Raw genomic sequence first — 21,237 nt, 5'->3', positions numbered from 1 at the left:
AATGGTCTTGGATGCGTACCCACGATGTCTGGAGCATCTGTGAGGGGGTTGTTTGGCACATCCTCATCGTCCCTCTTCCGTTTTGGAGGCATCTTATTCAGTACGAGTGGCAATCCTGCTCATCCACAACCGTACTGTCCTGCGTGAAATGACAAGTAATTTGCATGCGCGTCATTCGTCATTGTGGAAATCAGGATGTATCATCAAGTGCAAGAACTGTAAAGCCTGGTGACGATGATATGTGACAAAACGGTGCGCAACAAAGAAGGTCTGTAATATCTCAGTGAATACAATGACCCCATAAAGAAATTCATCAAATCGTGAGTTTCATTTTTGCAGACTCGCAAGACAAGAAGCCAGTAGGTTACCTGCGTTATGCCACGCTCATCAGCAAGCAGACCAGTCCGTCGCTTTTTTGTTGATACGGTAGGCAAAAACAATTTTGCCTCGAGACTGGCTTTGCAGGAAAATGGGCGTTCATCAGCGACAAGATTGTGCAGTCTTTGCCAAGCACTCGCACTATTTATCCGGACCTACCCTGTCTCGTCTTATGCGATGCTTTTCAAACATTCACTTCAATCTAGATGCAAACCAGCAAAGTGAGCACGAGAATGGTATGAAAGTGGCAAGAGCTGTCAAGGTACCCTAAGCATTTCCCGATCGCAAGCTTGACCTTAAGGGAGGGAAATTTCAAATCCCGTGGACGATCAAAGTGAAGAGCATTTGCAGCCGTGTCAGTGCCAAGGAAGAAAGCCAATGTTGCCACTCTACTGATGAGCGGTGCAGAGAACGCGAGCAGGCCTGACAACGAAACCACAGAAAGTTCTGTGGTGCAGATCGAGAGGGATCCCACTTCTTCTGGGGGACTTCCTACTCAGCCTGCTGTACCAGAGAAAACTTTTTGGACACCTCAAAAGATTTTATTTTCAATAGCTGTTTTCGTTCTGTCGGGATTTGCTGAAATTGGAGGTGGCTGGCTAGTCTTTCAAGCAATACGAACGGGCAAGCCCTTCTGGTGGGGTATCCTTGGATCCCTCATCCTCATCATCTATGGCATCATACCCACGCTACAGCCTATCAGCAACTTTGGGCGTGTCTTTGCGGTGTATGGAGGGTAGGTCGCTGTTCCTGGCCATGCCCTAGGCAAGGAACAGACCAAGTAGTGCTGAGAACCAGGCATTATACCTCATTTCTTTCTCATCACGGCTTCCAAAATGCTCCGCAGGTTTTTCATTGTCATGAGCTATGGCTGGGGCTGGCTCTTGAGCTCAGAACATCCTGACAAAGGTGTCCACCCTTCGCGCCCTGACAGGCATGCCAATGAAACGTTGCAGAAGATAGGGCATTGAGTGGTGAGCAGCCTGACAGCTGTGGATTTGCCGCTGCAGGGGACTTTGTAGGGGGCGGCATAGCAATATTTGGAGTCCTGGTAGCTTGGTTCTGGCCGCGCAAGGCACAGATCCAGGTCACGCCATCAGCCAACTCAGTGCCCCAGGGTAACCTTGAGTCCCAGCAGCCATCTGGCAGCCAGCAGTTAGTGAGCTAAGAGGCAGCATTGTCACTGTAAAGCCCCCTGGGAAGTATTTCTTCGACTCCGCAATGCTCGACCTCGGGCCTCCTCTTGACTCCAGAAAGAGCAGCCAGCTATCTCTGGGGGAACCAGCAGGGGCTGGGAAGACTGTGGCGGGCAGAAATCGCCGCCAAAACTTGTGCTCAACGCGAGTACATGCAGCAATTGCTGGGGCACTGGCAGGGCTTGTGCTGGTTCAGGCAGCGAGCGTGCCGGCAGAGGGCGGTTTCCACTGGACGCCAGGCAAAGTGGTCCTGGCGATCTTCCTGTTCCTGGCAGCCGGGCTGTGCGAGATCGGCGGTGGCTGGCTTGTCTGGCAGGTTCGGTCTGCCCTGACACCTCTGCCCTTTAAATGCACAGCAGAGCATTTCTTGCAACGCCATAGAGTCCCGTCGTCAGGAACTTGTATTGGATTTGACATGATGTGATTAGCTTCTGTCTGGTGCCATTTCAGGGCTCTAAAGCGTGACGAATCACGGGGGAATATGCTGACCTTGAAGGGCATCAGTATAGCTCTTCTGTATGTTCTGTGCAGGCTGTGAGGGAGGGGAAGCCATTCTACTGGGCCATCGTTGGGAGTCTTGTCTTGGTGGGCTATGGCTTCCTGCCCACTGCTCAGCCCACCTCCAACTTCGGCAGGATCTATGCAGGCGCGCCCCAAGGCAATTAAATAAAGTACTTATCCGTAGCGCGGAGGCGCAGTTGATGCTTCTGCCTCGTTTGCGAGCAGGCTGCTTTGCACTGCTGGATCAACTGCTGACCTGAGCATCCTTCATTATGCACTATAATGACATGAGGCTTTGTCATGCTGCGCAGTGTACGGAGGTTTCTTCATCGTGCTCAGCTACGCATGGGGTTGGGTATTTGACAAGGAACCGCCCGATGCAGGTGAGCTTGCTTCGGACCTGCAATTTCAAGTTTCAAAGTGATGGTCAGTGAAACTTCCTTCCACTGTATTTCTGATGATTTAGAGACTCAGATCATGTGCCATGCATGTATTTTAGGGGAAATAATTTTATAATTGTGGATTTCTTGCAACTGAAGGACTTGTGCGTTTTCTTGCTCAGGAGATTATGTTGGAGCGGCCATAGCTCTGACGGGAGTGGTCGTCGCATTTTTTTACCCACGATGAGAGTCTCATCACGAAACATGACCAACGCATTGTGACCAGATTGTTTGGAGAGAATTGTTTGATTGATCCACAAAGTGGCCGTTGTAAAATTGAATTTTGAAACCCTGATATTACAAATCTATTGACAGTTGCAGCGCCACAATTGGCAAACATGGGGTGACCGCATGTTTGATGTTTTTAACTTGGCAAATTATAAAATTCCGAGCTAGCATTGGTTGCCTATTGCCTTGCTGCGCAGTTGCTTTGGCATTGCCAATGGCATTTGTACATGCCCCATACTGTACCATAATATTTTTATCGTGCATTCAGCTTGATTTTTCTATCAGAGGGTCAAAAGCGCCTTCAACAAAAGTGTAAAGATTGTATTGCAATGCCATATGTAGAATTGCTTGATCGTCCAACATGTCTACAAGCGAAGCATGAAAAACCTTGTGTTCTTGTACGTGGTATATCCAACAAGTTTCCTTCACAGAGCTTGTTTTTACATTGATGGGCCATGCAGACTCAGCTAAGGACCAGGCTGCTCACAGGAGCACCTGGGCACGGCAGAAACTCTGGCGCATTGTAACATGCTTCCGGTTTCTTGCCAGTGTACGCAGCGCAGATGTAGGTTGCCAAGTTACCACAGTCAGCCCCTGAAGATAGACACAACCCAGCAGTCAGCATCGGCTTATCTCAATGCAGAACCGCAAATGCATTGCATCCATCCAAAGCCATGCCGCAGATTGGATGGCTGCATGCAACAAGGCACACGCACAGCCCAAGCTGACTACTTGCGGCCATCGAATTGTTGGCTAGCCACACGTTTTTTTTTCGGAGGCACAAGCCGGAACGCTCACAGAAGGAAAATACATCAAAACGCACCGAGCGGCACATCATCCACCAGTATCCAAGGCACGTACTGGTGCAGAGGGGTGGCAGCTGCTGCTGCCCTCTCAAGCTCCTTGCCTAGATCCGCAGTCCCAAGTTTTGACTCATTATGTGCCCAAACACAATGCGCAACAGCAGTAGCACAATGCTGACTCAACTGCAGATTCCGGACAACGTTTCCAATATTAGAGGCTTCTGACAGCCAAGGAGGGCACAGCATGGTGATGACAGCTCCTGGCGTGTGAGCATGAACCAGAAAGTGGTGCCGTCACCGCACCTAGCTTGCCAGTGCTGCACTCGCGCAGAGCCTTCTCGGACAACCTTCCACTATTTGAGCAGGTCTGCAGCACTTCTGTTCCCGTGGAGCTGAAAGCTTCCCTCTCCAGGCAGTACAAAAAGTCAAAGAAGTCTTCCTGTGACTTGCTGAGCTGCTGTGCGCAGTTCAATGCAATGTTCAAATCGCACTCCCTAGGCCCATGCTGACACTCCACCTCGCCGCTAGTGTTCTTGGCATTGCCCCATCCCACGTAATCGAGCTCGATGAGGTCTTTGAGCCCTGATGAGAAGATGGGTTCCAAGACCTTGGTTGTATATGCTGCACAATCTGGGCACAAGGACTCGCCGACGAATTGAATTCTGACAGGCTTCCCACCTACAGTGTTGAGTGTGATGGGAGAAGAATGAAACAGATCTGGACCAACTGACCGCAGCAGGAGGGATCCCGACACCACGAAAGCAGCAACAGAAATGACAATGCACACACCAACACTGCGTTCTGAAACAGACATTTCGACTATTGGACAAGCTGACTGCCTGATGCAACGCGCGGATTGCTGTACGGCAAGCCTGCAAGCAAAACGTGATGGCAGAAGCTCGGCACGTGCGAAGAAAGTCTACGATGGAAGCTAGAGGAAGAAAGCCAGAAGTTTTCAGGGGTCCCCCCCGGGGTCTCCTGTTCTGCGTTCCTTTCTTCTTCTTCTTCTTCTTTCTTTCTTTCTTTCAACACACAGCGTCGATACTTTCGAATCGCCACTGGAACTTGACTGCACTGCGTTGGAAAACACGAATACTTGACGCAACTAACAAAATTCCGTCTATTAGAAATATTTCTGTAGAGGCATCTAAGCCGACAGGCAGCCTTCTTTGTGATTATTCGCGAAAGTGCAAAATTGTCAACAGGCCTCAAGGGCGTGAAGAAGGCAACAAGGCAACATTAAACGCTCCTTTGCCACTCGAGGTTTGTTTGGCACTCCCATAATTTCTTGGACAACCGTCCTTTGAGTTGCAGGCCCCTTCCAGGGAGGCCTGGGAACCAAAGCGGAGCCCATGCAGTGATAGATAGAGAATAAAGATATGAAGCAAAACTCATCATGATATTTCTCACTGTGCCTGCTGTGCCACAGGTACAGCAACCATAATTGCGGAGCGTTCTAGAATTTCGACACACCCTCAGCACCTGCAAGCAGGTACGTCTTGCCGGATGTTGCCCAAACAGTCACTGAAAAGGTGATTATCAGTACGAGATGCAGACGTACAGCTTGCTACTAGGCAATCTTAGGCACTCTGCTGTTATATATAATTTAATCTGTCAGTTGCATTGGCACAGAAAGGGAAAGTATTGCTCGCTCAGCTGGTAGGCATAGGGCTTGGACACCAAGGGTCTATAGCTATAGGCCTAGGATTGGAGGTCACTGGACGTCAAAAATGATTCCACGAAATTTCTCTAGAGGTGATCAAATTGAGCAATATCCCCCAGGGCAGCTAAGGCTAGCTGGCCATTGGCGCGTCGAAGGCTTGAACATGAAGCTAGCAACAGTTTGTTTGTCGAGTTCGCAGGAGCTGATATTTGCCTCCTACTGCGTGCCGAACACTATCTGTAGTTGACCTGACTTGGAAGCAGTTCAGATGGCGATGGTGGACCCGTTAGAGACAGAGGCCAAGGCCTTGGAAGATCAAGCAGAAGCCCTTGAGTTGGCTGGACGTCCCATTGCAGCGCAAGCTAGACTTCAACAAGCCAAGTCAAAAAGGGACCAAGCACAAACTTTGCGCAGTGCAGGTATGTTTCGTCACAGCGTCTTGGCACACCGTGTTGGTATGACCCCTGTTGTGTTGACCACAAGTTTGTCTGGGACAAGGCCATCCTGGCACAGATGTGACCTTCCAGCACAAACGCCATCTGCTTTAGTAGACTTGCACTCTGCGGCTGGTAGTAGTGGTTCCCAAAGAGGGGTGGTTGCCAAGGTCAGCCTCTCCCCCAGCTGTGCAGCCCAAGGCCATCCGGTTGGTGCTGTTTTGCTGAGCTCCTGCTGGTGTCAGAGCTAGAGCACTACATCTATCAACCTGTCAAATCTCTGGCTAGACCCCCACAGCATTTTCCAGATCCAGCTGTATCTGCACAGATGCCACCCTGTTTATGCACGCCTTTCCTTTCAGCAATATTGGGCTTGAAATCCGGCAAACTCCCTTTGCAGCATAGTTTGGGTGCTAGCTGAGCTCAGCTTGAGCTGTGCTGCGCTGACTGTGTGCCCTTCAGCGCCGGTTGCAGCCAGCTGAAATAGTAAGCTCTCATGCAACTTTGTTGAGGTCGGTCAGCGCACAGTGGCAGCACACAAGCTGAGCGCAGCTTTACCTGTGCTGCCGTTGGATGGTGTCATTGACTGCAGCTCTGCGCACCTTCCTTTTCAGCAGGGTTGTGCTTGCTGCCGCTGTATCCCTGCAGCTTCTAGTAAATTTCCTCGGGGATAGGGGCTTAGGGGCAACGACTGCCAGTACTCGGCTTCCCCTAAGACCTGACTGAGCCGAGTACTGGCAGTCGTTGCGCAATTTTTTATTGCTGCATGAACAAGGCTGCCACCAGACTTACTCAGCTGACTGATCCTCCTTGCAGGCAATGACGACTTCAAGGCAGAGGTGTTGGCCTTGATCGGCACACCTCCTCCCTTGACTACAACCACGTTGCGAGAGGTTGGGGAGCATGTGAAGAAGCAGGCACGGGTGGAGCTGCCGCTGCCCCCCCTAGCAGCGATTTTAACCTGGAATGACCCTCTGTGGGACGAGGTTGCAGCTCCAGAAAGCCACTTGCCTGAGGCAGGAGAGCAGGGGCTGCAGAGCAAATTCTGCAGGCTGCTGAACAGCGCCCCATCCAGCATGAGCTTCGAATTCCATGATGTCCACACGGCACCATCCGTGTGTGGCAACGACCTGAAGCCTGACACTGTCATGAGCTTGCGCGGCATACCTGTGTGCCCCCTCACCACAGGGGCGATCATGAATCTGAAGAGGCAAGACGGCGCCTATGACAACGACAAGAACGTTGGCCAGGCTGTCACATACGGCCGGACCTTCCTGCAGCAGCTACCCAGAGGTCTGCGCGACACAGTGTACGTGGCATTGACAGACTTGCAGCGCATAACCCTGATGCGTGTGACCTTGCCTGCAAATGGCCAGCTAAAGGTGGACATGAGCACTCAGCTCGCAGATGTCAAGTCTATTCTCTTGCAGCTGCTTAGCTGCCAGCCGGCATCATTGCGAGTGCAGCTGCCAGACCTGGGCCCCTCACTGAAGATCACAGGACTCCTTGGTCATGGAGCGACCAGCCACGTCTTTCAAGGGGCAACCTCCAATGGGGACGAGGTGAGCGTTGCTGTCATGCATGGAGTGCCGGCACAATAGTTTTGTGCTGGAATAATTGGCAGCATTGATCGTACAGGCAGGTGATTGCCCACTCTTCGCTTCCTGTAGGTGGCAATCAAGGTGCCGCTTGCGAGAACCTTGGACCATGAGCTGGAGATGCTGCTCACTCTGAGGGGCCTGAGAGGTGTGCCATCCCTGGCAATCGACACCCTTGTCCAGGGCGCTATCGTCTCGACGCCTGTCCTGCAGCCGCTGACATTGGCTGTCATCTGGCGTGCCCGTCTCCACCTTGCCGTCCCTGCCCTGGTCTCTACTTTCAAGGTGTGTGTTTGCAAACATGCTGCAGTGTGGACCATCTTGTCCCCTTGTGGTTGTGGAAAGCCTCAGCACCTTGAGGCTTTCACACATTGTATTGCACTTGTCGCAGTACTGCTCTACTTGCAAATCCGAAATGCTTTGCGATGCTTTCCTTTTGTTGGCTCACAGGACGCGCACAACATGGGCCTTGTCAACAGAGATGTGCGCCTCAGCAACTTGATGACTGACACAGCTGCATCGGTGCTCTGGCCAATTGACTGGGGTTGTGCCACACGCCAGCAGCAAGCGCCGTTTGAGGGTACCGTGCACTACGCATCGAAGGCCATCCTGGATCAGCTCATCCTGGAGCAGTGGCTGCAGTTTGGACAACATGCCAGCGTCCTTGCCACGCCTGCAGATGACCTCGAGTCGCTTGTGTGCACTGCCTTCTGCGTAACGCACCCAGACATGCAGGTGGAGCTGGAGAAGCTGGCCAAGCATCAGTTGGCAGACATCCTGTCATGGTGGCAACACACTGCCTGGGCCTCTCGACCTGCCTGGACGGAAGCCCTACAAGCTGCGCGTGTTCAGGATTACACCAGTGTTGGAGTGCGACTGCAGCGCTTGCTGGAATAGAAGACGACGGGGTCCCCTGATGTACATATTGACGCATGTTTGCTGAGTCTGAGTCTCACTAACTACTTGTGGCCAACGGATCTGGCAGAGCATGAGGGGCAGCCTGCATGATTCATGCAGCGCCCAAGTCATGTGTTGTAGAGGTTGCAGCGAGCAGTGTGCTCTCATGCACAATGAAATGGCTAGTTGTGGGAAGGTGATTTGCTCTTGTAAGAGAATGTTCGCAACTATTCATCTTAGGGTTTAGGGACCGTCCCACTGACTGCAGTCATTTCCATTCAAGTGCAGTGACAGCCCTCTCTCGCGCGCACTGGCAGCTGCTGCTGTGTGCGAGGGCAGTCAGATAGCAGTGCATTTGATGGATGAAGTAATGGTGGGCTCGTGAGCGCGGAAGTACAGTGTATCATGTGTAGCTGGTGGCACCCTCTCTTGAGGGCTGTGTGGACGTGCTGGCTATTCAACACGAAAGCAGCAATAGAAATGACAATGCACACACCAACACTGCGTTCTGAAACAGACATTTCGACTATTGGAAAAGCTGACTGCCTAATGCAACGCGCGGATTGCTGTACGGCAAGTCTGCAAGCAAAACGTGATGGCAGAAGCTCGGCACGTGCGAAGAAAGTCCACGGTGAGTCCAGACCAGGAAGCTTGAGGAAGAAAGCCAGGACTTTTAAACACCAAGCGCCGATACTTTCGAATCGTGCCACTGGAACTGGACTGCACTGCATTGGAAACCACGAATACTTGACGCAACTGACAAAATCCCGTCTATAAGAAATATTTGTAGAGGCTTCTAAGCAGACAGGCAGCCTTCTTGTGATTTGTTATTGGTAAATTGCAAGGATGCTGACAGGCCTCAAGGGCGTGAAGTACGGGCTGCAGCCTGGTGCAAAACCAAAAACCAAACCTGCTTTGCGAAAGCCCATCAACGTCTTTGGGGATGATGATGACGATGGTACCATCGGACAGGACATTGCCAGACATGCAGAGAAAAAGCTGAATGACAAGAAGGTGAGCGTCGGCCGCACACTTCACTGGTCTAGCTGCGATAACTAGCTTCTTCAAAGCCAGATTCTGCACAGCTCCTCTTCCTCGAAAATGGGACTCGGTAGAACTCCTGAAACAGGGATATTTGCTATCAAATTTTGCGGGACAAGCGTACAATCACCCCGAGCCAGGTCTCTGGAACACCTGCTCACACATGGGCTCTTGCTCTTCACGCAGGTGACACAGATGCATGCAGCAGCACTTGCAGAGGACGCGTCAGTGTTTGACTATGACGGCGTCTATGACAGCATACAGGAAGCCAGGGTGCAGCCGCGGCAGCAGGAGAAGCTGGCGCGCAAGTCGCGCTACATTGAGGGCCTCCTTGATAAGGCCAAGGAGCGCGAGAGGGAGCAGGACATCATTTACGAGCGCACGTGCGTCCCCTTATTTTATTTTGGGACATGCCATAGACTGGAAGGCCACGGTTACCGGACCATTCACCCCAAGCTCCTCCTCGTGCGGGAGAGCATCATCAGCTTGCCTGCCGGCAGCCGCGGCAGGTCACATGCATCAAAATATCCATTCTTGGACTGCACAAGATGTCTGTGTAGATGATTCTGAGAAGATTCAGCCTACCATGCTTGTTGCTGTTGCTCCTGGCCAGCAGTAAGTGTGATTGTCTGACAGGCGGCTCCCTGCTGCCGGTTGTCAGCACTTTCATTTCTGACAAGGAAGCACGAGCAGCAACGCTTGGCACCCTGCGTGGCGGGCACGCTATGCTGAATCCATCTCCTAATCACTGATCTCCTTGCACCCGATTTCCGATGTCTTGGTTGCCTCATTCCTGACCCATCTGGCGGGGGGAGGTATATTTATCCCAAGGTTGATTGGGTCTTGCTTCTATCCGGCGAGTCCACCAAGGGGTAGGGATTCGCCAGCCTATGAATGCAACTTGTCTGCAGACGCACCTTGCCTCTGGCAGACGCACCTTGCCTTGGCAGAAGCACCTTGTCTCTGGGATCCTAGATGCTTGTAAATGTAATTGTACTTTGTACTTTGTACTGTACTTTGTACTTTGTATCAGTAGTCCCTGACCATCTGTTATGAATTATTTGCCAGGCTGCTGAAGGAGCGCGCTGCGGAAGACCACCTCTTTGGCGACAAGGACAAGTTTGTCACGGCCGCGTACAAGAAGAAGCTGGAGGAGGACCAGAAGTGGCTGGCCGCCGAGCGCATCCGCGAAGCGCGCGATGCAAAGGCCGACGTTGTCAAGGCCGGCCACATGGGCAACTTCTACAGGTGCGCAGCCTTGAAGTGTTGCTGTGTTTATGTTGACGCTACATGACATAGGGACCATGTAGTCTCCAGTTTTTTGGAAACTGAGATGCACGTGCCCCTCTGGCCCGGCCTGGCAGCGCATGCTGTAGTATGGGATCAGCAAGGAAGGCTTGCACTGCCGCATGCTATGCTATGCCCTTGGTGCTTTCCTGGAAATCCAGAACAGTGACCTGCTTGTAAGAGGGCTATTGGCCTTTGTTAGCGATGAGCGCAATGAGGTGCAAGCCTGCCAAATGGTGAGCGCATGCAGGCTGTGACTCATGGGTGCTCATTGCTACCAAATTCTTTAATGTTGGTGCAATGTGCACTCAATTGAGAAAGACTCGTCGCCAGCAATGCACTGCCTCTCATTCACACGTCTCTTTACATGAGGGGCACAGGTGTCAGGTCTTGGTTTTAAAAATGATCCGGATCTCTGTGGATGTGTTGTCTAGGAATGTCATGACCAACAACGCCGCCTTCGGGACGGCGCAGCCGGCACCGGCCGCTCCCGGGCGGCCGGCCGCCGCTTCGGAGCCTGCCGCAGGAGAGGGAACGCCTGCTGCGGACCCATCCTTCGAGGCTGCACGCCGCGCCAGAGAGGTAACACTCTATCTTATGTTATCACCATGGATTTCATTGTGTACTCAGTTACTAAGTTGGTTGAGGGCTTCGCCCCCCACACCCGTAAATGCTGAGCTCCAAAAAATGCAAATTACCACTTAAAATTGGGTACCTGTTGATCATTACATCTTTTGACGGCTTGGTGTTGAGTCTATTGAGTTGCAAGTGTGCACGAAGAATTTGAGGAACTGCTGCAATAAAAAAGGCATACTGAGTATGAAGAATTTTCCAACAGGCATACGAAGCTGCCAAGGAGCGCGGAGGGGCGGCCGCTTCTGCCAGTGCACCACAGCAGCCGCAGGCAGACAGCAGCCGGCAGGAAACGGGTAGCGGGCGATTCGAAGCGGGTGGTGAAAAGAGGGAAAAGGGTGCAGCGAGCAGAGAGAGGGACACAGCGGAGCCTTCAAGCAGGGACGATGGGGCCAGAGGTGTCAGTGGTGCTGCGAGGGATGAGGGAAAGCTGGAGAAGGAAGCAGCAGGGGGCGTGCAGGGTAAAGGTGATGAAGCGCCTGCTGCGGCTGAAGCGGCAGCTGCCGAGAAGCCGCCGGAGGAGGACAAGGAAGCCAAGGCGGCAGCTGCGCGGGAGCGCTTCCTTGCTCGCAAGCGCAAGGCGCCGCCCGCATGACAGAGTCACACTCAAAACCAAGGATGGGCCCTGACACAATCTGGCAACCCCAGCGTGATTTGCATGTTCCATGCATGGTACATGACCGGGATACTGTGGCCATGAAGGTTTCCATACAGTCGGAGCTAAACTGCAAGTAGAACACCGCATCACTTTGCACTGAAGCGTTGACCTGCGTACCATGCACGTTTGTCACATTGGGCGGTCCCAATGGTGCTGCGCAGCTGACTTTAATGCGTTGTAGCACCACACTATGAGCGTCTCACAATGATTTACGGACACTAGCATCAAGATTTTCCTCTTGCTCCTAGTGAAATGCAAGTGCTGGCTTGAATCAGTCGTTCAGAATCACCCAGATGGCATGCACCGTGGCGTACTGTTGAGCAGCCAAACATGAGCAGCGAGTAACCACCTGCTACAGCTACTATAGTATAAGTAACATTCCCGGAGGACATACATCCTTGACAGCTGGATGTGTGTCTTCAGCTGCCACTGCAAAGCGAGCTACCCACCCAAAAAGCTCATCTGGTAGATGTGTTCTGAATAGCTGCAATCCTTGCTGGGGAATAGGATGCAGACGTAAGGTTAGCTAACCTACACTCGACGAACGAAGCACCTGCCCCCAAACTGTCGGCATCAACTGATGGCCGTTCAGCGTCAGAAATCTCGAAAAATCGAGCTCAGTGCCGCTGTGGTATTGCTTCCGCCACTTAACGAGTGAGGTTGAGGTAGCCGGGGCAAATTCGGCAACGGTCAGACGTCCCTTTTTTTTGTTTTGTTCGTCGTGACAGGGCACCCCATAGGCCCCGCAGTAAGCTGCACTTGGATGTAAGCCCCCTGATTTTGCATTAGAAATCCTGGGTTTTATTTGCTGTCAAGGTATGCGCGATGCCATTTAAATTTATGAAATGTCACCTTACCGCAAGATCAGCAGTCCTAGGGACATTCGCTGAATTCACTTGAACTTCGAAGTTCAAGCATATTAATACTACAATTCAAAGGATTGCAGGTCTGAAGCCACTAGAAGCAACCAATCTGGTCCTGGCTACAGTGCTCTATGATGTGGCCTCTATCTGCAAAGCTGGGAGCAGCTTTCACAACAGCTGACTCAGCTCTGCTCGGAGCAGAGCTGGGTGTTTCCAGAGCTGGGTGTTTCCAGAAGTCTTCATAGCGGGAGTTCCTTACAGAAGCATCCTGCTTCAAGGATACTGGCATTCTTTGCCGAGACATGCAGAAATGGATATCAGCGGAGCTGGCACAATTTTTGGAACCCGCAAGCTGCACACCCAAAGTCACCGGTATGCGCCCTTCAAAGCTTGTACAGAGCGCTGTACTTGTCAGTGAGGTATGACAGGAATATTGAAGGGTCCAGGGGGGCCCCTGTGGCTGCAACCATGAGTTCATCGCCGCTGCGGTGCAGCGATCCGCTGGCATGGATCTTCTCATTCAGCCAGGTCTTCAGCCCGCCAAACCTGCCCGCAGCGATGTCCTTGGGCAGCCCGGGCAGATCCTTCTGGGCAGCCTGAACCAACACCGAAAGTGAGCTCATCAACTGGCAATTCCTGCCAATCTGACATTTGCAATAGTTCAACTGCCAGCCGCTGTCACCCTTGGCAAAACACACAGCAATGGCTGATCTCTTCCTCTTGTGTCCAAAACCTGCTGGTTTCAGAACCTTTTTTTTTAAGTGATCATGTGCAGAAGGATATTGTCTGGGTACCAGCAGGTGCTGACTTTGGCGCTAGGATGCACAGACATAAGTCCGCGGCCGCGAAAAGGCGCGTTCTAAAACTGCTGCACAAATGCAAACAGGCACACACAGAGTCTTCCCAGAAACAAAATGCACGACATGCAAGGCAGTGCAAGGGTCATCATGACTCTATTTCATATATCTTAAGAACTATTTATATTCAGCTCTGAAACTTTTGTAACCATTGCAAAGGGAAGAGTTGCCATAGAGGCCTATCTCTCCTACCTGACCCCTATGCACACGTTACGTCACATCAAGACGAACTCTGTACAGCAGTCAAGAGGAGCGTGCCTGGTAGATCTGGCAGGCAAACATGGCGCCGAGGGTGTAGGTGGGGAAGTAGCCGAACAGTCCAGCACTCCAATGGACGTCCTGCAGAACTCCTTGTGCGTCGTCCGCGGGAGTGCATCCCAGGTACGCAGTCATGCGCTCCTTCCAGAGCGCTGGTAGCTGCTCCACGGCAACAGTGCCCTCCACAAGCTCCTTCTCTAGCTCGTACCTGGGCCAGACACACAGGGTTGAGCTGCAAGGTGGAATTTGTCGCCGATGTCGAGTCACCAATATCGGAGGTTATCTAATTTGTGATACACCCTAAACTCTCTCCTGACCCTTTATCCTAACGTCCAAGTGGGAGCAACATTATATTTTATTGTTATTACACGTTTCAAGAAGCAAGGTGCGTCTGCAGACAAGCTGCAGTAAAGGAGCATTCACTCCCTGGATATAGTGACTCGGCTACGGCAACTCCGTTCTGATGAACATGCATGTTCTATCTGATCGGCAGGGACAAGGTGTGTTGCATGCGTGCTGTGATCTCAGACATGCGAACAAAGCAATGTGTTGTGCACTGAATTTGATAGTGGATGTGTGAGGTTTTTGAAAAGCTCCAAAACAGGCAACTTCCTCTACACCAGAGCTCGTTCGTGAGCACCAATCAGCCCCATCCTTCCGCACCTCCTAAGATGCGCGTCTTCCATGCTGAAAAGCTATGACACCGACAACATCATCTGATGGAAAGAATTACCTGAGGATGATGTGCAGTGGGTAGGTAACCTCGTCCGCCTCCACACGGATCATCGACTCCTTCTTCACCGCATTCAGCGCCCCATACAGCAGCTCTGCCTGCGCCATTAAGGGTGAACCCTAAATATAAATTATATAACCCTATAGCCATTAAGACCACCCTTCTCAGGAGACTCAGGGTGTCACAACGGTCATTTTCCAGGGATTCAAGAAGAAAAAATCAGCTTGACATCAAAGAGGCTAAGTGGGCAAAGTGTGCCAAACCGAATTTATCCTTGCATGTTGCCTTGCTAGCTGAGGAGCTTATCGGACCCCTCAATTTGGAATGAATGGAAAGAGTAAACAGCAACTGTATGGAGCAAAAGCAAAGGCTGACCGTGAGGCCGGGGAGCTGGGGGAAGGCGGCGGTGAGTTTGGGGGCGAGGTAGCGCGAGAAGGGCAGCGACAGTGCAACCATGCGCTCCCACAGCAGCGATTGGCTCTCATGCACCCCCATCGACAGCGCCTGAGCAGCAGATAGCAGTCAGCACAAAGGGCAGCTACCCATTTCTCTTGCATTGATGCGCACACCCTTTGCTCTGTTCCTCTGCCCGCAGCGGAAGTGCCATTCAAGACAGCTAAGATACCGAGAGCAGCAGCACTAGCGGCAGCGTCTGCCTGGCAATTCACATCCTTGGTTGCGCATGCATGCGCGATGCACGCATCCGAAACATGGAGATGCACTCCGACAAGAGTAGCTGCCATGCGCGTCATGAGGGTGCGCGGGAGCGGGCACTCCATGCAGCGCGGCCAAGCTAAGTCACTGCTCTACCTGGCATGGAACACCACAAAGCCGTACAAAACCATGTGCATGCATGTGGCGGCATGTGTGCTTCGCGCCTGGTTGACAGGCAGGCCATCATAGGCGAGGTTGCGCCCCTGCTCGTAGAGCGCGTGGCCGGTCTCGTGGATGGCGCCCGTGAGGCCCTCCGTCAGATCGCCCTCCTTGAACCGCGTCGTCATGCGCACGTCCGTCGGGTGCGAGCCTGCAGACGCCAGCGCTGCTTTTGGTCTGCATGCTTTACATGTCAATTTACCTAGACATGGCGATGATATCGGTGAGCGCTGATTTTGATCTGCAGATCTGGGATGAAGATGCACACGGCAGTATTGGCTGGCTCCATCAAGAGCAGGTGGAACTTTGAAGCTCACTGCCCCAACATAAATGCCAAGGAAAACCCTTGACATTTTGAACTACTCTGACCGTCCAGAACAGGTAACATATACAAATTACGGCAAATGTGGCTTCCCAAGACTGCGCCAGCTGTGGCTGTCTGTGGCGAAGGCATCGGTGTGCTGTCAGGCCTATGTACAGGTTCAGGGCACATCAATTATAGAGCAGAAATTACTCACCACCAGTGAAGGGGTGCACGGAGACATCCAGGCGGCCGCAGTCGAGGTTGAAGCCCAGCTCCTTGGCGATGGAATTGCACAGGCTGGCCTGCGCGTCCGTGTCGAACGTTCCCTCCAGCACCGATGTGTCCGGGGGTGTTCCCTTCTCCCTGATGGCTGCCAGCAGCGGCCGCAGCCCATCGCGCACCTGTGGAGGAAAATTAATGCCTAATTATGATTCCATCATGATGGTTGCACTTAAGTTTGCTTCACAACAGACTGGCAATTTTGCGCATCTGTCGTGAAGGGCAGTGTCTGCATCTTCTTAGCTCGTGACTGTGACAATTAAGACGTGCAGCGGATCATTATTTCTTCCTGGGTCGGTTGACATGTGTAAAATACATTCATACTAAACTACTCATCGGTTTGAGACAGGCTGATATTTCGCAGATAATGCACATGCACATGATTTGTAAGTGACACTTCATGATGCTTGCCAGCGCGTACAACAACCTTTTAAAGCTTGCTCAGCATGCATCTTTGGCCCCACCCCTAGAGTCCCAGGAGAAATACAAGGTCAGTGGCTGGTGTGCTCACCTGGGTAAATACTTCATCAAGCCGCGCTGACGTCATCCCCTTTTCGAATTCCTCCAGCGCCACGTCATATGCCGGGCGGCTGGGGTCAACCAACTGGCTGGACTCGCGCACCAGCGCCACCCACTCCTCCAGAATTGGCGCGAATTTTGAGAAATCTTTCTCGGCCCGCGCTGTCACCCACGCCTGTTTTGGCAGCCACATCACAATTGTTTCAAAGAAAATACCTCCTGACACCTTACGCATGCACGGTGGCTGTGATTGCTTACAGAGCAGCAAAATCCAAAGAGGATCCCAACGCATGTGTTGTGCACTGTGGCAATGATAGCTTGCATGACGCCTGCATATAGACTGCATGTAAGACGAATCGATGCACTGAAAGATGCACCATCATCCAGACCATGCACAGCAGCATCCACCTGTCTGATTGCCTCCTGAAGTGTCAATTACAGACAATTGGGTGCAATGCATGAAAAGTTGCAGTGGCGGACCTGGTAGCCCTCTGACTCGAGCTCTGCCCTCCGCTTGGCAATGCGCTTGGGGATCTTCACAGTCCGTACCCAGTCCCTGTGATATACCCGTAAGTCTCATCTTGCATGCTTGCATAGCGTGCAGCCTTGATTGTCACATGCAAGTAGTACGTAGGCCCAAATCAACATTGCAGTGTAGACAAAGGAGCCCACCTGCGGGCCTCACGGATGACAGCACGCTGGAAGGGATCAAAGTCACTGGAGGACTCTGCCCCTTGCAGCTTCTGCAGCACTTCACCCAGCTCTGGGTTGGTCTGCTTGTCATAGAGAATGCCAGCCATGGCTGCCTTCTGCGCCGCCCTGCATGCTGCTGCCCCATTTGGCATCATCACCATCTCGTCCCACCTGCAAGGCACACCAAAGAGGCTAGATGCCTAGCACAATGACAAAGCCTGGGTCTGCGGGGATGCAATCTATGGCGTGTGGAAGTCTTGGATGAGGCAATCTGGCGTCTAGACGCACCCAAGCAACCCGCTGATGCCGCTCAAGGTGCTTATCTCCTTCAGCCTCTCGCAGAGTTTGTCATAGTCCTGGTACATGCAGGGAATCAAGTTACTGCTGGACTGCGCTTTCCAGGCATCCAAGACGGTGCTGACGTTTGAATCGTGCATTACGAGTTGAGAAGCACCAGCCTAAATCACTTTTCCTACCTCAGATGCAGTGTGGATCCCGTTGTTTGTCTTGGGAGCCACAACCTCCTGTGGCTCATCTGCCACTGGAACATTGGCCTGATGATTGACCGTGGCTGCAGCCATCGTTCGCAACGACAGGATACGTCTGTGGATGGCGGTGTTCTTGCTTGCTAAGGCAAGGCTTGTTCGCCTGAATGAAAAGCTCGAGGCAACGTGTTTGGACGTAAGGGATAGGTTCGTGCAAGTATGCTGCAGTATTAAAGCCATGCAAGTTCTGCAAAATGAAATACAATCGCAGGAGCTGTCTAGGAAGAGTGAGGAAGCCAGTCTGTGTATCCTTGGACAAGGCAGATGGCCACGTGGCATGATCAGTATCTGACCCCAAACGCCCCCATTTCTCACCGTAAGTTCAATATAAATCTATGCTATTAATCAAGATATATTATGCCTCTTATAGCTGCTGGTTCCAGTCACAGATGGTGGTGAATCGCTTTGATCAGACAGAACTCATGCCAATAAAAGTGAGCTTACTTCTGAAGAGCGTATACAACACCGTGCATGATTGATCAGACACCAACAGACACACTATACATCGGCGGCCTCGATCAGAGAGTGACTCGCAGAGTACTCTACGACTTGTGCATCCAGGTGATTCTGCATCTGAGTTTGTCATATGTAATTGAAAGTTCTGAGATCTCAAGAAGTCCATTATTTATTTTGCCCAATCTTGGAATTTTGGATGGACCTACGGTAATCGTCAGGGAAAAAGTTGTCACTTAGGCTGGACCGGTCGTGAGGGTGCACATCCCAGAAGAGGGAGGTGTCCATCGAGGATACGCCTTCTGCCAGTTCACTTCTGTGGTGCGCACACTATTTAAGTCTTCATCAAGCAATTGCACGCAACCCTTTTTTCCTCTTATTGCTCACGGTACGTGTATATGCTGTTGGCTCAGCCTCCACTTACGTAGCTCAGAAGGGCTAGTTTCTACTAATCCAGCTTCTGTCAACACATGCAGGAGAGTGCAATATACGCACACAACCTGTTCCAGGAACTGGTGCAGCTCTTTGGCCGGCCCCTGCGCATCAGATACTCACACGGTGGCAGCACAGCATGACAGCCCCCAGAAGAGACAAATCGTTGCAGCGATTGCAGCGGTGACCAGTGCAGCAGCGGGAGAGTGCTCCTGAGAACCATGGGGCAAGGTGGGCTCGAGGACGAGGAGACACTGCAGTGCCTGTCAATGCACCAGGTTGGCAATTCTCCTCCACTGTGCCCTAATAGCCTTGGGGCTGTTCAAGCACGCTTTCAAGAAAGTGCATGTGGGGGAGAATCCCCATTCTATTGTCTCCCAATTTTGTCATGCATGTCCCTACACGGTCTGATCAAATCCAAGCTCGCCCTTCTCAGCAGAGGGAGAGCGCCTCAGCCTCACCAGACCTGGCATGCGTCCGGATTGGGAGCGCTTGGATGGGATGCTGGCCAGTTCTGAGATCACTTGAAGCGGTTTCCCTCTGATGAGACCCATGGCATGTATCGCAGTCCATGGCTTGTATTGCAATTGTTGGCCTCTGGAGGTGATTCTGCCCCATTCGTGTGTTTTGACGTACTGACCTTAACCGTGTGTGGGTGTGCAGCCGTGGGCGAGCCTGTTGGTGCATGGGATTAAGCGGGTGGAGGGACGCAGCTGGCCTACTGATCACAGGGGCCGCCTCTGGATCGCCTCAACTGCCCAGGAACCCAGCCCTGCCACAATCCAGGTATTTACCTGTAGCTTTATACAGTTTCAGCTCCCGTATGTTGCAAGCCCCGGGGTCCCCGGCTGGCGGGTGGCGGTATAAACACTGAGCACCGTGCCCACGGTTGATTGGGTCTTGCTTGGATCTGGTGAGTCCAACAAGGGGTAGGATTTTGGCAGCCTTTCACTGCAGCTTGTCTGCAGGATGCACCTTGCCTCTTGGCAGGAAAAGCGTGTAACGAAAGCAATAATGTTGCAAGCTGCAAGAGAGCTACGTGAGCATGGAATGCAGGGGAGTGTCTCGGAGGAGTTCAAGCTCGTAGTCATGTTATGAAGTGTTTGAAGTACCGAGAGTACAGGCACTTACTTGTGCTGCTTGTGTGCTGTGAATGTGTCTTGAGAGCTGAAGGCACATGGAAGGTTAGGCTGATTGTGATGCTGTGTGATATTACAGGAGATGAGGGACTTTTATAGCCACATCCATGGACTGGAAAGGAATGCGCCAGAATTCCCTCAGCATTACCCGCGCGGAGTCCTGCTAGGCTGCGTGCATGTCGCCAACTGCCTCTCGGTGAGCTGCTTTACACACCCTCTCAAATATCTCTGGCAGCCTGGCCTTGTCCAATGTCATTATGTTATCAGGCGCCTGGTCTTGGTCATGCTTACGCCATATGATGACACTCTACCTGCCGACAACCATTTCTGTCATCTCTGAAGCTATAGGAGGTATAGCAAGCTGAGACCGTGAAAAGCATACTTCTAAATGCTGCTTTTGAGCGTGCTCAGCCCATCCAAGGGATGTGTGACAGAATGCATGCGCGTTTCCTGATCAGGCGTCGGAGCTGCAGAGCGCAGATGGCCTGCCGGAAGGGCTCGCGCGGGAGACGGAGTCGGACTTCTGTTTTCTGTGCGAGCGGCCGCGGCGGCTGGTGGTGCCGCAGCAGATCAAGGGGCAGCATAAGATCTGGCCCCTGCCGGCCACGCTCGCCAAGCAGTTTGCGCCGGCACTGAAGCCCGTTCCCCAGGTTTTCTTCTACCCCCTCTTTTATAACCCCTTTTTTTCTCTCCCTCCCCCAACGGCGTATTCACTTTTTCCTGGCCCACAATTGGACGCCGCAGCCTGCAGGGGACTTCACGTCAACAGCTGATTTAGAGTCCCCTGCAGGTTGTGTCTTTGTCTTGCATGCTGTGTCCTTGCCCTGGATCCTGTGCAAGGTGGGAATATTCGTGGAATAGAGCTGTTGGTGTTATATGAATGTCAATCAGGCACTATTGGAGACAACAAGCTTCTATTGCGGCATGCAGTAGGGTGTAGGGTGTAGAATACAAGGTGTCCGACGAGCCACCTGAGGTTATGCAAGGAAAGGTATCTTGCTGGTGAGTGAAGGTGATGCTGTCTGTCTGCAGGTGGGTGAGAAGCCTTTCAGCTGGAGCAGCTATGGGCTCGCTGCAGACACGGAAGGGGAGACTAAGCTCGCCAGGCGCCGATTCCCTGACTGAAGCCACAATGGGAGTCTTGCCTAAAAATGCTCCACTCAAGGGTATGTGTACGACTGTGCACCTTAAGCAAAGTAATTACGAAGGATATTTATTGATGGGGATTGTTCTGGCTGGCTTCCAACATCATGTCACGACATGATGTCGGAGGGGAAATGTGCAGGACGGCAGCCTCTCAATCCCGAGAATTTATTTGTTGTGATGTTACATACTTGTCGGGATGTCATCAACCGTTGGCTATACTTCTGTGAATGATTGAAATGCCTTCAGCAAATCAATACGATAACAACAAGCTGATCTTGTCAAACGCAAAGAAGCGTGCATGAATCGAACATCTGCTGCGCGATCTTGATGCTCACCCCGTGTGCACACCCACAGGTAGTGCAATGTGACCTTCATTGCTGTCGTAT

General features: G+C 52.1%; 7 protein-coding genes across 7 annotated transcripts; 5 read left to right on the top strand and 2 right to left on the bottom strand.

The window, feature by feature from the left end:
• Nucleotides 1-751: 751 nt before the first annotated feature.
• On the top strand, nucleotides 752-1,663 carry COCSUDRAFT_29053 (UPF0060-domain-containing protein). The gene is made up of 3 exons (XM_005647491.1): nucleotides 752-1,114; nucleotides 1,226-1,287; nucleotides 1,389-1,663. Exons 1-3 carry the CDS (start codon nucleotides 774-776, stop codon nucleotides 1,544-1,546), a joined length of 561 nt encoding a protein of 186 aa, XP_005647548.1. The 5' UTR covers nucleotides 752-773; the 3' UTR covers nucleotides 1,547-1,663.
• Nucleotides 1,664-2,101: 438 nt separating this feature from the next.
• COCSUDRAFT_29052 (UPF0060-domain-containing protein) lies at nucleotides 2,102-3,077 on the top strand (the record flags this gene model as incomplete). Its single annotated transcript, XM_005647490.1, has 3 exons — nucleotides 2,102-2,220; nucleotides 2,387-2,458; nucleotides 2,638-3,077. Coding segments are annotated over 3 exons (256 nt in total), but the record flags the coding sequence as incomplete, so codon positions are not given.
• A 192-nt stretch (nucleotides 3,078-3,269) lies between these two features.
• Nucleotides 3,270-4,225, bottom strand: COCSUDRAFT_7990 (GILT-domain-containing protein; the record flags this gene model as incomplete). Its single annotated transcript, XM_005647489.1, has 3 exons — nucleotides 3,270-3,337; nucleotides 3,567-3,645; nucleotides 3,845-4,225. Coding segments are annotated over 3 exons (528 nt in total), but the record flags the coding sequence as incomplete, so codon positions are not given.
• Nucleotides 4,226-5,477: 1,252 nt separating this feature from the next.
• On the top strand, nucleotides 5,478-8,138 carry COCSUDRAFT_63391 (hypothetical protein; the record flags this gene model as incomplete). The annotated part of the gene is made up of 4 exons (XM_005647488.1): nucleotides 5,478-5,553; nucleotides 6,460-7,205; nucleotides 7,314-7,526; nucleotides 7,692-8,138. The coding sequence occupies 4 exons, from the start codon at nucleotides 5,478-5,480 to the stop codon at nucleotides 8,136-8,138; spliced, it is 1,482 nt and encodes a 493-aa protein (XP_005647545.1).
• A 667-nt stretch (nucleotides 8,139-8,805) lies between these two features.
• Nucleotides 8,806-11,694, top strand: COCSUDRAFT_66132 (hypothetical protein; the record flags this gene model as incomplete). Its single annotated transcript, XM_005647487.1, has 5 exons — nucleotides 8,806-9,152; nucleotides 9,366-9,562; nucleotides 10,248-10,427; nucleotides 10,901-11,048; nucleotides 11,305-11,694. Exons 1-5 carry the CDS (start codon nucleotides 8,985-8,987, stop codon nucleotides 11,692-11,694), a joined length of 1,083 nt encoding a protein of 360 aa, XP_005647544.1. The 5' UTR covers nucleotides 8,806-8,984.
• Nucleotides 11,695-13,003: 1,309 nt separating this feature from the next.
• COCSUDRAFT_36619 (putative carboxypeptidase) lies at nucleotides 13,004-17,501 on the bottom strand (the record flags this gene model as incomplete). Its single annotated transcript, XM_005647486.1, has 11 exons — nucleotides 13,004-13,216; nucleotide 13,303; nucleotides 13,758-13,943; nucleotides 14,469-14,566; nucleotides 14,844-14,972; nucleotides 15,347-15,492; nucleotides 15,860-16,046; nucleotides 16,436-16,618; nucleotides 16,924-16,999; nucleotides 17,116-17,307; nucleotides 17,425-17,501. 11 exons carry the CDS (start codon nucleotides 17,499-17,501, stop codon nucleotides 13,004-13,006), a joined length of 1,488 nt encoding a protein of 495 aa, XP_005647543.1.
• Nucleotides 17,502-18,016: 515 nt separating this feature from the next.
• COCSUDRAFT_66129 (hypothetical protein) lies at nucleotides 18,017-20,830 on the top strand (the record flags this gene model as incomplete). The annotated part of the gene is made up of 7 exons (XM_005647485.1): nucleotides 18,017-18,242; nucleotides 18,375-18,455; nucleotides 18,611-18,844; nucleotides 19,230-19,352; nucleotides 19,785-19,901; nucleotides 20,164-20,355; nucleotides 20,738-20,830. Exons 3-7 carry the CDS (start codon nucleotides 18,788-18,790, stop codon nucleotides 20,828-20,830), a joined length of 582 nt encoding a protein of 193 aa, XP_005647542.1. The 5' UTR covers nucleotides 18,017-18,242; nucleotides 18,375-18,455; nucleotides 18,611-18,787.
• Between the last annotated feature and the right edge of the window lie 407 nt (nucleotides 20,831-21,237).

This window comes from Coccomyxa subellipsoidea (assembly GCF_000258705.1).
Source record: "Coccomyxa subellipsoidea C-169, whole genome shotgun sequence".
Lineage (NCBI taxonomy): Eukaryota > Viridiplantae > Chlorophyta > Trebouxiophyceae > Coccomyxaceae > Coccomyxa > Coccomyxa subellipsoidea.
Note: the sequence above shows the minus strand (reverse complement) of the source record. Positions and strands in the feature narration are given on the sequence as shown.

Coding starts and splice junctions, on each gene's coding strand:
- COCSUDRAFT_29053 (XM_005647491.1), top strand. CDS start 774: ATGAGCGGTGCAGAGAACGCGAGCAGGCCTGACAACGAAACCACAGAA. Junction 1,115..1,225: donor GTCTTTGCGGTGTATGGAGG/GTAGGTCGCTGT, acceptor AATGCTCCGCAG/GTTTTTCATTGTCATGAGCT. Junction 1,288..1,388: donor CTCAGAACATCCTGACAAAG/GTGTCCACCCTT, acceptor TTGCCGCTGCAG/GGGACTTTGTAGGGGGCGGC.